A 14,058-nucleotide genomic window follows, 5' to 3' on the forward strand; every position below is an offset into this window, starting at 1 on the left:
GGAGGAAGAGGAGGGGATGGGGAGGGACGCAGAAGGGTGCCGCCAGAACCGCCTCATGCCGGATTGACAGCATCTGTCAATCCTACCAACCAATGTATGTAACTCTTTACAATAGCAAAATCCCTTATTTTGGCTGCTGATCCCTTATTTCCGAGGCTGCTGGTCCCTTATTTTCAAATCTGTAAGTTGACATCTATGCTCAGCAGGTTGGGAAAGGCTGGCCTACACCCCGCTCTGTGAGTCACCCTGAGATTGTATGATGAAGGACGGTATATATAAATCCAATTAATTTATAAATAATAAAATAATAAATAAAAACACACCCATCTTATGGGCCTGATTGGGCTTAAGTATTGCTACTGACCTTGCACCCTCAGGGTACAATAGGGTAGGGCTCAAACAAGGTAAAATAAATTAAATGATAGCACGCTTAGGAACCAGGTCCCCTTCTCAAGCCTCATAACCATCTTACAACTGTTAATGAATGAATGAAGGCCTTTCTCTTCCATTACTCAAGGGCCTTTAGATGTTCATGATCCCTCTGGGATATTAGCATGACTGCCGGAGCTTTTGTTATCTATAAATAGATATGGATTTTCATCCTCCTCTGCGCTGCGAGTTCAAAGGAGGTCACAACATTCTAAGAGTGTCAGAAGGCTCTCCCCAATTATTCTCTGCGGGACGAAGGGGGAGAAATCCATCAACGTGCTTGAAAGCCCAACAAGAACCACTACCGTATCATGAGGATCTCAGCAATTCCAGGGTTGTTCTACATGATTGTATTATTTTGGCAGGATGCTTTTTTTGACCATCCGATTTTTTACCCAGCCTCTCAAGGAATCCGTTTGGAGATTGATTGATTGACTGATTTGTTTGTTTGTTTGTTTATATTATCAGGTTTCCAGGTGAAAGAATACATTTGTTGGAGGAATAATATAGTGGTACCTCGAGATGCGAACGGGATCCATTCTGGAGCCCAGTTCGCATCCTGAACGCAACATAAGCCACAACGGCATGTCTGTGCATGCGCGGGTCGCGTTTTGCCACTTCCGCGCATGCCATCATTTTGAACGTCTGCGCATGCGCAAGCGGCGAAACCCGGAAGTAACGCACTTGCCGTGGAGCGCAACTCAAACACGCTCAACCCAAAGCACATTCAACCCGAGGTACATTGAAAATGGGGGGAAATTGCACTGACTTGTTGAATTTTTTTGGGGGGGGGGGATTGCATAGAGGCCAACAGCCGCGGGCATCTAATAGGCTACCTATGAGCTGTTCCCTCACCGGCAATCGCTGAGCTTTGGGGGGGGGGGCAGAGTTGCGCTTTTTTGGGTGGGGGGAAGCAGTGGAGCTTTTTAAAAAATTTCTTTTAGCACTTTTCGCCTTTCCCACATGGTCTCCGTATTCTGCTTGCCTCCTCCCACTCTGCCCGCCCTACAGCTGGGAGGGAGGCTGTAGGCAGTCCGTTTTTGCCATGCGGGCCTTTGTGTGTGGGCAGCGCAATGTTACACAGGAGGAACGCGGCGACTGAATACCCCCCCCCCCCGTGCCTTTAACACCAGCGGAACATTGCGCCTTGTGCTCCTCCTGTGTAACATTGTGCAGCCTGCGCAAAAATGGAGCTGTGCGAAGACACCGCGCAGAAAAAACAGATTGCATGCAGTCTCCCCCACAGCTGTAGGGCAGGCAGAGTGGAAGGAGGCAAGCAGACTAACCAGTCTCCACCCCCATTGTTCTGCCCAGATGCTGAGGTCCAGTGCCAAGGTCCAGCGCCGAGGGCCTGCTGTTCCCTCATTGTGAGAAGCAAAGCTACAGGGAACCAGGCAGAGGGCCTTCTCGGTAGTGGCGCCCACCCTGTTGAACGCCCTCCCATCAGATGTCAAAGAGATAAACAACTACCTGACATTTAGAAGACATCTGAAGGCAGCCCTGTTCAGGGAAGGTTTTAATGTGTGACATTTTAATGTATTATTAATCATTGTTGGATGCCGCCCAGAGTGGCTGGGGAAACCCAGCCAGATGGGTGGGATACAAATAATTTATTATTATTATTATTATTATTATTATTATTACAGCAGCGCCTTTCCCGCAGGGCATTCTCAGCATCAGAAAAATTAGAGGATTTTAAAAGTATATGTGTCCGCCTCTTGGCTCAGGAAGAGAAAATCGACAAACAAAATCCCACCCCCAGGTGTTCTGTGCCTTGTCCAAAATGGCCGACAGCAGCCATACACAGCAGGGACTTTCACTTGCTCTCACCATAGACTGAGTCATGACATACAGGTGCTTCTTGGGCAGGTCGAAGAGGAGGTCTCCACTCACGGCACTGTTCGGCTGGATCACTAGAGAAGCGTACAGGTTGGCGTCTCCCATTGGTCCCAAGTACACCTGCAAGGCGGCAAATGAAAATGGGGAAAGGTATCAAATTCAAGGGGAGGGAGAGCAGAACGCCATTGTTGCCAGCCTAAGACTCTTTCAGTAGTACAGTGGTACCTCTGGTTAAGAACTTAATTCATTCTGGAGGTCTGTTCTTAACCTGAAGAACCACTTTAGCTAATGGGGCCTCCCGCTGCCGCCGGAGCACGATTTCTGTTCTCATCCTGAAGCAAAGTTCTTAACCTGAAGCACTTTTTCTGGGCTAGCGGAGTCTGTAACCTGAAGCGTCTGTAACCTGAGGTAATAGGTAAATCTATTCATCGCGCTCAGTGAGCAGAAACCTTCATTTAATGTGTCCAGAATAAACCAGGCAAACTGAGTGCCTTTGCTGTCTCTTAAGGCCTTTCTGCATTGCAAGCCAAACCAAGGACCAAACGCCATTTTTACTTCTAAGCAAAGACCACAAGTTCCCAAAGCACAGTATTTTCTCCATGAAGTATTGGGATGAGGGAGAGAGAAAGCTTGACATCTTGCATGGAGGGAAATGACCACTGTTTGCCTCCTCCTAATGCTCTAAAGCATTAGGAAGAGACACTCCCTGGAAAAGAGTGATGTTGGGAAAGATGGAGGGCACAAGGAGAAGGGGACGACAGAGGACGAGATGGTTGGATAGTGTTCTCGAAGCTACCAGCATGAGTTTGACCAAACTGCAGGAGGCAGTGGAAGACAGAAGTGCCTGGCGTGCTCTGGTCCAGGGGTTCACGAAGAGTCGGACATGACTAAACGACTAAACAACAACAATGCTCTAAAAGCATATTCAAGCAGAAGACGAGAGTGCACAGCTTGCAAAGAAAGGGAATGAAAACAGGGGTGCTTCTAAAGTATCAGGCCATTGCATCAGAGGAGAGAAGGGAAAAGGGAAGAGATTGCCTTGCTGGCGTTCGCATTAAATCAGGGTTTCCCAAACTTGGGTCTCCAGCTGCCTTTGGGCTACAACTTCAATCACCCCTAGATAGCAGAACCAGTGTAGTCCAAAAACAGCTAGATGCCCAATTATGGGAAGCCCTGCATTAAATGAATAAGGCTGAGTGTTCCACAATGGAGTTGGGCAACTGTCTCCAAAATATGATGGCAATGCAAACTGAAAAACCCAGGGAAGTTGCTGGTTGGTTGGGAAGTAAGAGGGGACAGTGTCCCTAAGGTTATCTCGCTCAGTCACACACTGGAAGGAACATTGCCTGAGCTTGTTTGGAGGTTCTAGCCGGGGAGCGCAGCTATCGTATACCCTTGGCCGAAGAACGGTACACTCCTTCTATCTGGGATGGTCGTCCTCTTCCACCGAGCGCGCAGCTTCGGGAGGGACGCACATGGAGCAGTGAGGGAGGAAGGGGACACCTGCTTAGCCAGCCAGATCAGCCGAATCAACCCTGGCGATCAATGGGGTGACAGATGTCGCAGCCATATCACCCTCACATCCTCATTTACAGAAATACTGTAAAATTAATGAATGTTAGAAAAATGTTGGAATGACGTTATATGGCTTTAGTAGAAATGTTATAAGGAATTAAGTACAAATAGATTATTAGTGTATTAAAGGAAAAAATAAGGTTAGAATATGTTAAGATAATTATAGGACAGAAAACAGAGGAAGATGGAAAGGAATTACTGAAACAATTAACAGAAGTGGAATACAAAAAGGGAGGCGTGAGGAGGTCGTTGAAACAAGTGAATGAAAGATAAGATATTGAAATTGTTTGATGTGTTTTAAACTGTCTTTGTTTTGTTTTGTCAGTTTAATGTGTTAGTGTTATGTAGTGTTTTTGTATTGTATTGTACTGTATTAATTTTGTTGTTGTTTTGTTTTGTTTGTTTTTGTAGTGTTTAAAATATTGGAAAAGTAATAAATATTTTTTTTTTTTTTTAAAGGAACATTGCCTGGAAAGTTAGCAGCTCCTGGTTGTGGCAACTGCCACAAAACCAAGACAAGGAGCCACCACCCAGCAAAAGTGCAAAAGGCAGCAATGAGCTGGGGCACATTGTGGGGACAGCTGCCACCTGCGCTGACTCTGGAAGAAGGCCACTAGGTGGCACTGAGGCCCAACAGTTGGCATGGAAACGTTGTGAGCACCGAACATTGCCTTTTTTGAAGGACAGCTCCCAAATGCCCATTGGGTTGATAGGTCAGGCTAAGTGGGAAAAGGGGAAGAGACTGGTAGAGTGTTGATTTAAGACATGGGTAGGCAAACTAAGGCCCGGGGGCCGGATCTGGCCCAATCGCCTTCTAAATCCGGCCCACGGACAGTCAGGGAATCAGTGTGTTTTTACATGAGTAGAAAGTGTCCTTTTATTTCAAATGAATCTCTGGTTATTTGTGGGGTGTGCCTGGTGTTTTTACATGAGTAGAACGTGTGCTTTTATTTTATTTAAAATGCATCTCTGGGTTATTTGTGAGGCATAGGAATTTGGTCATTCCCATCCCACCCAGCGAGATAACCTGAGGGACACTGTCCCCCCCCCCAAATATAGTCCGGTCCCCCACAAGGTCTGAGGGACAGTGGACCGGCCCCCTGCTGAAAAAGTTTGCTGACCCCTGGTTTAAGAGAAGGGCAAGCCAGGACACGCATCAGCCCCAGGCAGCCAGAGGTCAGGAGTGACGGTGATGGTTTGCTTTATTTCTCAGTTGCTTTTCTTACAACTCAAAGCAGCTTAAATTAAAAACTTTGGGAAACAACAATAAACACCTAAAGGCTAAAGAAAAAGGCAGGGCTAGGTGTCCCACCCCACAAAAAAGAGGACACCAAAGCCTTCAAATTAAGGACTGAAATCTGTTAATATGGGGATTACCTTCCTGCCACAGTGGTACCTATTTATCTACTTGCACTGGTGTGCTTTCAAACTGCTAGGTTGGCAGGAGCTGGGACAGAGCAATGGAAGCTCACTCCGTCGCGGGGTTTCAAACAGCCGACCTTCCGAATCAGCAAGCCCAAGAGGCTCAGTGGTTTAGACCACAGCAACACTTGCATCCCTATATAAAACCTGAGTCTGCATCCCTCCTGCTAGGACCCATCCAATCAACTATATAAAAGAACCAAATAATATTCCCACATACTGGTGCGCTTTCCACAATTTGCAGAGGTTGCAAAATTCATCTCCCCTCCGCCCCGATCCAATCTGCAGAGCATCTGAGCATTCATAGCCCTGCCTGTACCGGCATGCACACATTACTTAATAAACACTTTTCCTGATCTGCGGATCAATCTTTGTTGAGACAAGATATGCGATGTAAACCTTGCCTTGCTTGTTTCAAGCACACCACACAACTGCGCTTAATAATAATGGGACACCCAGCATTAGTGACGGCCCCATGAGGCGCCACCCCTCCTTCCCAGGCCAGGCCCAGCTCGCTCCTACCTTGTGCAGGCAGCCTTTGCTGTCTCCCAGGAAGATGACAGTGTGCCCATCTTCAATGCTGACGGCCACGGCGGTCAGACGGGCGTCCGGCTTTTCCAAGATGGGCTCTGCTTCAAGCGGCACACGGCTGGCCATTGGACTGGGGGTGTGGTCTGATCCACAAGGGTAGGCATCCAAAGTATCCTTTTTTGGGAAGAGGGAGAGAAAGAAGAAGATGAGAATAAAGCTATTCCAAGCCAGCCAACATTTGGGAAGTTGGTTGCAATAATCTGATATAAACCACAAATACGTAAAGTGTTGGAACAGCAGAACTTGGGAACAGCAGAGGGTCTGCTGGGATCTACTGGTAGATCAACTGAAGATTTGCACTAGAATATGCACAACTTGCAAGGGACGCAGGTGGGGCTGTGGGTTAAACCACAGAGCCTAGGACTTGACGATCAGAAGGTCGGTGGTTCGAATCCCCGTGATGGGGTGAGCTCCTGTTGCTCGGTCCCTGCTCCTGCCAACCTAGCAGTTCGAAAGCATGTCAAAGTGCAAGTAGATAAATAGGTACTACTTCATCGGAAAGGTAAATGGCGTTTCCGTGCGCTGCTCTGGTTCGCCAGAAGCGGCTTAGTCATGCTGGCCACAGGGAGCTGTACGCCAGCTCCCTCGGCCAGTAAAGCGAGATGAGCGCCGCAACCCCGGAGTCGGCCACGACTGGACCTAATGGTCAGGGGTCCTTTTAAGGTAAAGGTAAAGGTACCCCTGCCCGTATGGGCCAGTCGTGACCAACTCTGGGGTTGCGTGCTCATCTCGCTTAAGAGGCCGGGAGCCAGCGCTGTCCAAAGACACTTCCGGGTCACGTGGCTAGCATGACGAAGCTGCTCTGGCGAGCCAGCACCAGCGCAGCGCACGGAAACGCCATTTACCTTCCCACTATAAAGCGGTACCTATTTATCTACTTGCACTTAGGGGTGCTTTCGAACTGCTAGGTGGGCAGGAACTGGGACCGAACGACGGGAGCTCACCCCGCCGCAGGGATTCGAACCGCCAACCATACGATCGGCAAGTCTTAGGCACTGAGGTTTTACCCACAGCGCCACCCGCGTCCCTAGGTGTCCCTTTACCTTTACCTTATACACAACTTGCAGACTTAACATATAGAATAAGAGAATAAGAAGAACCTACGTTTAGAGAAGATTGGAAAACGTTGATTTAATATGTATGGGAAATAATTGTGTACTGCTGAAAACGCTGGCAGCATTAAGATAAATTAAACACTGTGAACAAGTTTTGAAGGATGAAATGGCATAGTTTTTGTAAAATATGCAGAGATTTATGATATGTAAAATGAACCATGGAAAGAGAAGAAGGGAAGTCATTGATATTTTAAGGATGCAAAATGAGTATTTTAAATTGTAAAACAGAAAATTGGAGAGAGAGAGAGAGAGAGAGAGAGAGAGAGAGAGAGATTTGCACTAGATTTGCAAGCAGTAGAATCCCAATGGTTTAACAAAAGCAATAACAAAAGCAGCCTAGTACAATTCCTGGTGCACAGTAACTCAGGTGTAGATTTGTCCTTTCAGATTCAGCCCAGGTGAGTAGAGTCATACCTCGGGTTACAGACGCTTCAAGTTGCGTTTTTTTTGGGTTACGGACCGACAAAACTCGGAAGTACTGGAACGGGTTACTTCCGGGTTTCGGCGGTCTCGCATGCGCATGCGCAGTGATGAAGCTGGATATCAAGTCCAAACTCCTCCTCCTCCTCTTCTTCTTCTTCAACATCAATAGACTGAAGCAGATACAGTGGTACCTCTGGATGCGAACAGGATCCATTCCGGAGCCCCATTCGCATCCTGAAGCGAACGCAACCCGCATCTGCAGGTCACGATTCACCGCTTCCGCGCATGACGTCATTTTGAGCGTCTGCGCATGTGGCGAAACCCGGAAGTAATGCGCTCCGTTACTACGCTCAACCCGAAGCTACTTCAACCCGAGGTATGACTGTATTGCAAAGAAAAAGAAAGAGTGATCTTTCCAGTTCAGGTTTTTGTTCCTCGGTCGCCAGGCAACAAGGGGACTCAGTTTGTTGCTGCTGCATTAGGTTTCCTCCTGCAACCTGGCAGAAGTTAATTCTTCTGACGAGAAGCCAGCTTGTACCACAAGGAACCCAACAACATGATGTCAGAAGTACAGTTTGTGCCCAACATTATGTCCTGCTCTGACAGATATTCTACCTCTGGGCTTCAAGCACTAAGGTTAATAGGAAGCTTCCTAAGACCAGATGGGGCTCTTTGGCAACTAGCTGAGCATTGTCAATTATGACTGGCGGCAGTTCTCTGGGGATCTCAGGCAGAGATCTATCACATCACTTGCTAAGAAAATCTTTTAAAAAGGGTGGTGGGGGGGAGATGCCAGGAATTGAACCTGCAACCTTCTGCTTGCAAAACTACGAGTCACTGAGCTGCAGTCCCCCCCCCCAAGAACTTTACACTGTACTGATATACCCTTTAATGCTAACAATACTATCCAGGAAAGTGTTTTGCAGCTCCTTCCAACCCAACCGTTGCTCTGCTCTTCTCCAATTCAGCCACCTTTAGAACCGGACATTGCCAACCATTTGCACATAAGAGAGACCAGTTTTCAAGCTGTGGACCTCCAGATTAAGAACGAGCACATCTGTCAATTTGGACCCTCTCAATCGACTTCTCTTTCCAATCCTAAATTCACTCCTCCACATTTTACAGCAATTTGCCGCCCCCCACTAAAAAACCAAGTTTTCTAAAAAGAATCCTCACGAAACTTCATCAGCGTTTGGGTGCAAATTTCTCCTAAAGAACACAATTTTATATGCAGCATAACACATTTTGGCAAGCCAATTTTTTCCTTAATACGATAATTAAAAAAACCTTAAACCAATCTTCATTTTTATGCACACTTCATTAAAGTATGCATTTTTATGCAAACACTGGTTGGAGAACTGGATTGCAACATTCAGGCAGGTGTGACTTTTGATGTGTGTGTTTCACTTCACTTAGTGCTTGGGGAAATTGCCATGCAAATTATTCCTTTTAAGCTCTCCCTCCTGGAGGTGCTGTTTGCTGCAAACACAGAGAATTGGGGGGGAGGGGCAAATAACAGCTGCAGAGACAACATTTCGGCAGAAAGCACTGCAGGGAGGTCAGGGTTAAACTTTTCTCCACCCCCGAAACACATATCCAGGGCCGGGCCGACCCATCCATGAGGCAGACTGAGGAAGCTTCCATAGGCAGCAGAATCCAAGGGGTGCTGCCCCAGGTGCCCCCACCACTGTGGGAGAAGTGAGGACAAGCAATGGCAGCCGTTTCCAGGTTCCAGAAAGATTTTTAAAGCTATGCATGCTTTTTTTAAAAAAAGAAAGTATCGTACAGGCATCATTAAGGATTCCCTGTCGCCCAAATTACTCTCTCTCTCTCTCTCTCTCTCTCTCTCTCTCTCTCTCCTGTTTGCAGAACCTCACACCACAACCCTCCACAGTGAGCCAAGCCAAACGATTTCCAGTGGAAGGGACAGAGCTGAACTTTCTGTCTAGTGTCTGGATTTCCTGGCCCTCCCCGCATGTCAAAAATAGACTCAAAAGCGAGCTTGCGGAATTCGCTGGGGAGCTGGTTTCCAGAGCTAACCTGTGCGGGAGGAGAGGCTCGCTTGCAAAGCGAGCACAGAATTAGCATTATATGCCTCGGAAGAATGCAAGCAGAACTGTGAGAAACCAGCCAAGCTCAAACTGCCTCCGGAGAGGTATGTGTGTATATATGGGGGAAACCGACAGGCATTTCATTTTGTAAGCTGAACGGAGTGATTTGGGAACTGGCACAACAAAACATGCACAGCCCAATACGAGCTTTTTAATGGTAAGCCCCTTCCCAGGGCTGAATGGCCAAGGTTGACGTTCACACGCCACAGGATAAACACGCCATTAAACAAGGTCTGTGTTCCACACATGCCACTTTTGTGTTCTAAACTATGCAGCTGAAGCCACCGAACGCAGAGCCAGAAAACTCTGGAGATTCATGGTTTGCCCTCCATTCCCAGAGGCCTTCTTCCCCTCCTTGTTCGGCTATTTATTTTGATATTAAATTCCATTTATAATGGCATTCACCCATCACCCCTCCTCCCAGTCAGGCATGTTGCACATTTAAGCTGTTTGCAAAAAAAAAATGAGGAGTTTGTGCTTCTGCTAAGGAAGGTCCAAGGGTCACACAGAAGGGAAAGCTACGAAAAAGGGGTGTTTGGATTATCTGCTGGTTTGTCTCTTTTTTTTCCAGTTTGAGAGGAAGGAACTGGGAAATGACAGTTCACGTAGGCAACTTGGAGGTCTGAATATGCTTTCAATGGGACCAACTGTGTTGCTACTACAAACCGGCTTTGAATTTGTCTGTGGGGCCAGGAAAACGAGTAAAATTAAAAAGCTGAAGAAGATCCCAGCCAACAGGTTGCATAGGACAAATCGGGACTTTCAGGAACATTCCATGTTCTTCAAAAGGTACCTGTTTTATGTGATTCTTCTGAGGGCACTGAAAGTCATGGAAACGTTAGTAAGGGTGATGGTGGAGAAGGAACACATCCTTGTTGCCTCAGGAACTGGCCGTGGGGGCTCCTTTTAGACTTTTATTGTCTTATGGGCATAACGTGCATTACTTGGCCTGCAAGGGCCCTAGCTCAGTGGAAGAGCATCTGCTTTGGATACAGAAGGTCACAGGTTCAATCCCTGGTAGGGCTGGGGGAGATTCCTTGCCAAAACCCTTGACAGCCTCTGAGCGAGATGGACCAATGATCTGAGTCCATATAAAGCACGTTCCTATGTCCCCACTTACATAGGCGCCGACTCCATGGGGCCTGAGGGGGCCCGAGCCCCCTCAAAAATTCGTTTGGGGGGGCTCAGCCCCCCCAATAATGTAAGAAAATTATTACCGTAAACTTCGCTCTATAACACGCAGATTTTTTCTCCTAAAAAGTAAGGGGAAATGTCTGTGCGTGTTATTGAGCGAATGTGTGGTCCCTGGAGCTGACTCGCCGGAGCGCAGGGGCAAAAATAGGCAAAAATCAGGCAAAAATAAGATCGGGCGGGCGGGCGGAGGGAAGGCAGAAGCTGCTGCTTTCCTGCATTCTGCCTCAGGGTCTTACTGCCCACCCGCTTCTGTTGCTGCGTTTGCTCAAACTCAACAAAGAGCAGGGAATCCCCTGCCCTCCTGGCAAGCAGAGGGTTAAGGAAAGGATCGAGTCCTTCCTTCTAATTCTTTCCTAGTCACACTGCGTGCAGGCTCCAGCCCACCACCTCCTCCTCTCCGTGCATGCAGGTGGGAGAGAGAGAGAGAGGGCTGGCTTGGGGGGGGGGACTTTTGCCTTCCTTTCCTCCCCCCCCCCACCCCGTTAAACTCCTCCCCTGCATTCTTAGCCAGCTGCTTCTCCGCACACCCCTCTTGTGCTTCTTGTCCCTTCTGTGTTTTTCCTTCCCTCCCCATTTAAAACGTGGTGACAAAGCACGGATCCACATGGATCCTCAGGATTTTTGCATTGGGTCACCCCAAATTCACCATCAGATCACATTACATGTCCATGGCTACAGTCTGTACCAAAAAAATCACGCACCCACTGTTGCCTGGGGCTGCAATGGTGCAAAAACGTGGTTACAAAGCATGGATCCACAGGATCTTTGCACTGGGTCACCCCAAATTCACCATCAGATAACATAGCATGTCCATGGCTACAGCCTGCACCAAAAAAATCACGCACCCACTGTGTGGCCTGGGGCCACAATGGTGCAAAAACGTGGTTACAAAGCACGGATCCACATGGATCCTCAGGATTTTTGCATTGGGTCACCCCAAATTCACCATCAGATCACATAGCATGTCCATGGCTACATCTTGCACCAAAAAAATCACGCACCCACTGTTGCCTAGGGTCACAGTGGTGCAAAAACGTGGTTACAAAGCATGGATCCATATGGATCCTCAGGATTTTTGCATTGGGCTACTCCAAACTCACTGTCAGATATTAAAAATCTTTATAAAATAGAGAATTAAATACATACAGAATGTTAAATTTTCAGTTTTGAAATATTAGTACTAGTTTAGTACTGTATTTCTATATTACTATAGTACTGTATTAGTTATTTTCAAATACTTAAATATTTTTAGGGTGTAAGACCCAATTAAAGCCCGTTATTTACATACAGTATTACAGTATTTACATACAGTATTAGGCATACTGTATTAACTTTATTAACTGTATTAAAGCATTAACTTTGAGATATTATTTTTATTTAATGAACCCTCAGCCTTATTCAAAGTAAGCTTAAATTAGCTATTTCACTTATTAATCAAAGTGCTATTACTGTGCGACAGCAAAATTTTATGTTTTATTCTTTTAATGATAGTTTAGGATTTATTTAAATATCATTTCAGTCTTTTCAGAGCTATATATTCACTGCTCTGTAATAGTCTATAAGCATAATTGTTACTGTAAATTAAATTAGCTTTTTACGAAAATACCGTGCGTGTTTATGTTTTGTTTCTTTTTTCAAAGCCAAAAAGTGTTTCAGGCTTGTCGAGTTTCCCGGAGTGTGGAGTTATAGAGAGTCGAGTTTTCGGGATTCTAATGTTGATCATATGACTCTAAAATACTTTTAAAAAACTTTAAAACTCACTAATTTTCATCTAAAATTTAGAAAACTTCCCGGGGCAGGACCCCGGTATGGGCCCCCCCAATATTTTTTATAAGTCGGCGCCCCTGCCCACTTACAGTGGTACCTCGGGTTAAGTACTTAATTTGTTCCAGAGGTCCGTACTTAACCTGAAACTGTTCTTAACCTGAAGCACCACTTTAGCTAGTGGGGCCTCCTGCTGCTGCCACGCCGCTGGAGCACGATTTCTGTTCTCATCCTGAAGCAAAGTTCTTAACCTGAAGCACTATTTCTGGGTTAGCGGAGTCTGTAACCTGAAGCGTATGTAACCTGAAGTGTATGTAACCCGAGGTACCACTGTACTTCAAAATGGAGTGACCGTACCCTGCAGTGTTTTGGTGGTGGCAGGCCGGCTGATTCTCATTCTGCTGAATAGGGGCTCCTGACTTCCCACAGCACTGCCCTGATGGCAACGGCTCTCTATTTTGTAGCACTCAGATCATGAAAATGCTATAGGCTGGATCTAGACACATCAAAAAGGCATTTCAGGAAAACACGTTGTTGAACTTCGTAACAGGAAATCATGTTGGCGAAAGACGGGACTCCACAGCGCCATCTGGTATCACAGTGTTAAAAGCACATATAAAGCGCTTCTCCTCCTCCTCCTCCTCTTCTTCTTTTTATCAATGAGTCTGTAAGTGACTGTGGAGGCCAATTCTGGATCCACACGTCCTTCCACAGTGGGGACATTGGTTTCTGGGTGGGAGTTGATCACAGTGTGGATTTGCCAAGCGTGCCTTCCTCTAGGCACATTTCTCCCTTGCGTCCTGAGTTCGAGTGTCTTCAAAGCCCACGACACCTTTGGTAAAGGCTGTTCTCCAACTGGAGTGCTCGCAGGCCAGTGTTTCCCAATTGTTGGTGTTTATACCACATTTTTAAATGTAGCAGTGTCAAGCAGGAAAAAAACAAAACATGCTAGGCTTCTCCCAGGAGTACATATGGATGCACCTTGGTGATGTGGACCAAAGGAAAGCAGAGTAATGCATTATGTGTCAACATTCAGAGGTCAGCAAACTTTTTCAGCAGGGGGCTGGTTCACTGTCCCTCAGACCTTGTGGGGGCCCCGAACTATATTTTTGGAGGGGAAATGAATGAATTCCTATGCCCCACAAATAACCCAGGTGCATTTTAAATAAAAGGACACATTCTACTCATGTAAAAACACACTGATTCCCAGACCACCCGTGGGCCAGATTTAGAAGGCGACTGGGCTGGATGCGGCTCCCGGGCCTTAGTTTGTCTACCCATGTGTTACATGCTGGAAGATTCAAATGAAAGTACAGTGGTACCTCAGGTTAAGAACTTAATTCGTTCTGGAGGTCCGTTCTTAACCTGAAGCACCACTTTAGCTAATGGGGCCTCCTGCTGCTGCCGCGCCCCCGGAACATGATTTCTGTTCTCATCCTGAAGCAAAGTTCTTAACCCGAGGTACTATTTTTGGGTTAGCGGAGTCTGTAACCTGAAGTGTATGTAACCCAAGGTACCACTGTACTTCTTCGCACAGTGTATATTTAAATTGTGGAATCCACTCCCACAAGGAGCAAAGTTCTTAACCCGAGGTA

General features: G+C 46.7%; 1 protein-coding gene across 1 annotated transcript in view; it reads right to left on the reverse strand.

The window, feature by feature from the left end:
* PLXNB1 (plexin B1) overlaps nt 1-14,058 on the reverse strand; it is a 152,642-nt gene that overhangs the window by 66,304 nt on the left and 72,280 nt on the right. The window contains exons 5-6 of the mRNA XM_083722203.1: nt 5,788-5,970; nt 2,260-2,388 (exon numbers count right to left, since the gene is read on the reverse strand). Of these exons, the coding sequence (XP_083578329.1) occupies nt 2,260-2,388; nt 5,788-5,970 (312 nt within the window). The remainder of the gene's footprint in view (nt 1-2,259; nt 2,389-5,787; nt 5,971-14,058) is intronic.

Source organism: Podarcis gaigeae, assembly GCF_964106915.1.
Source record: "Podarcis gaigeae genome assembly, chromosome: 2".
In the NCBI taxonomy this organism is placed as follows: Eukaryota; Metazoa; Chordata; class Lepidosauria; order Squamata; family Lacertidae; genus Podarcis; species Podarcis gaigeae.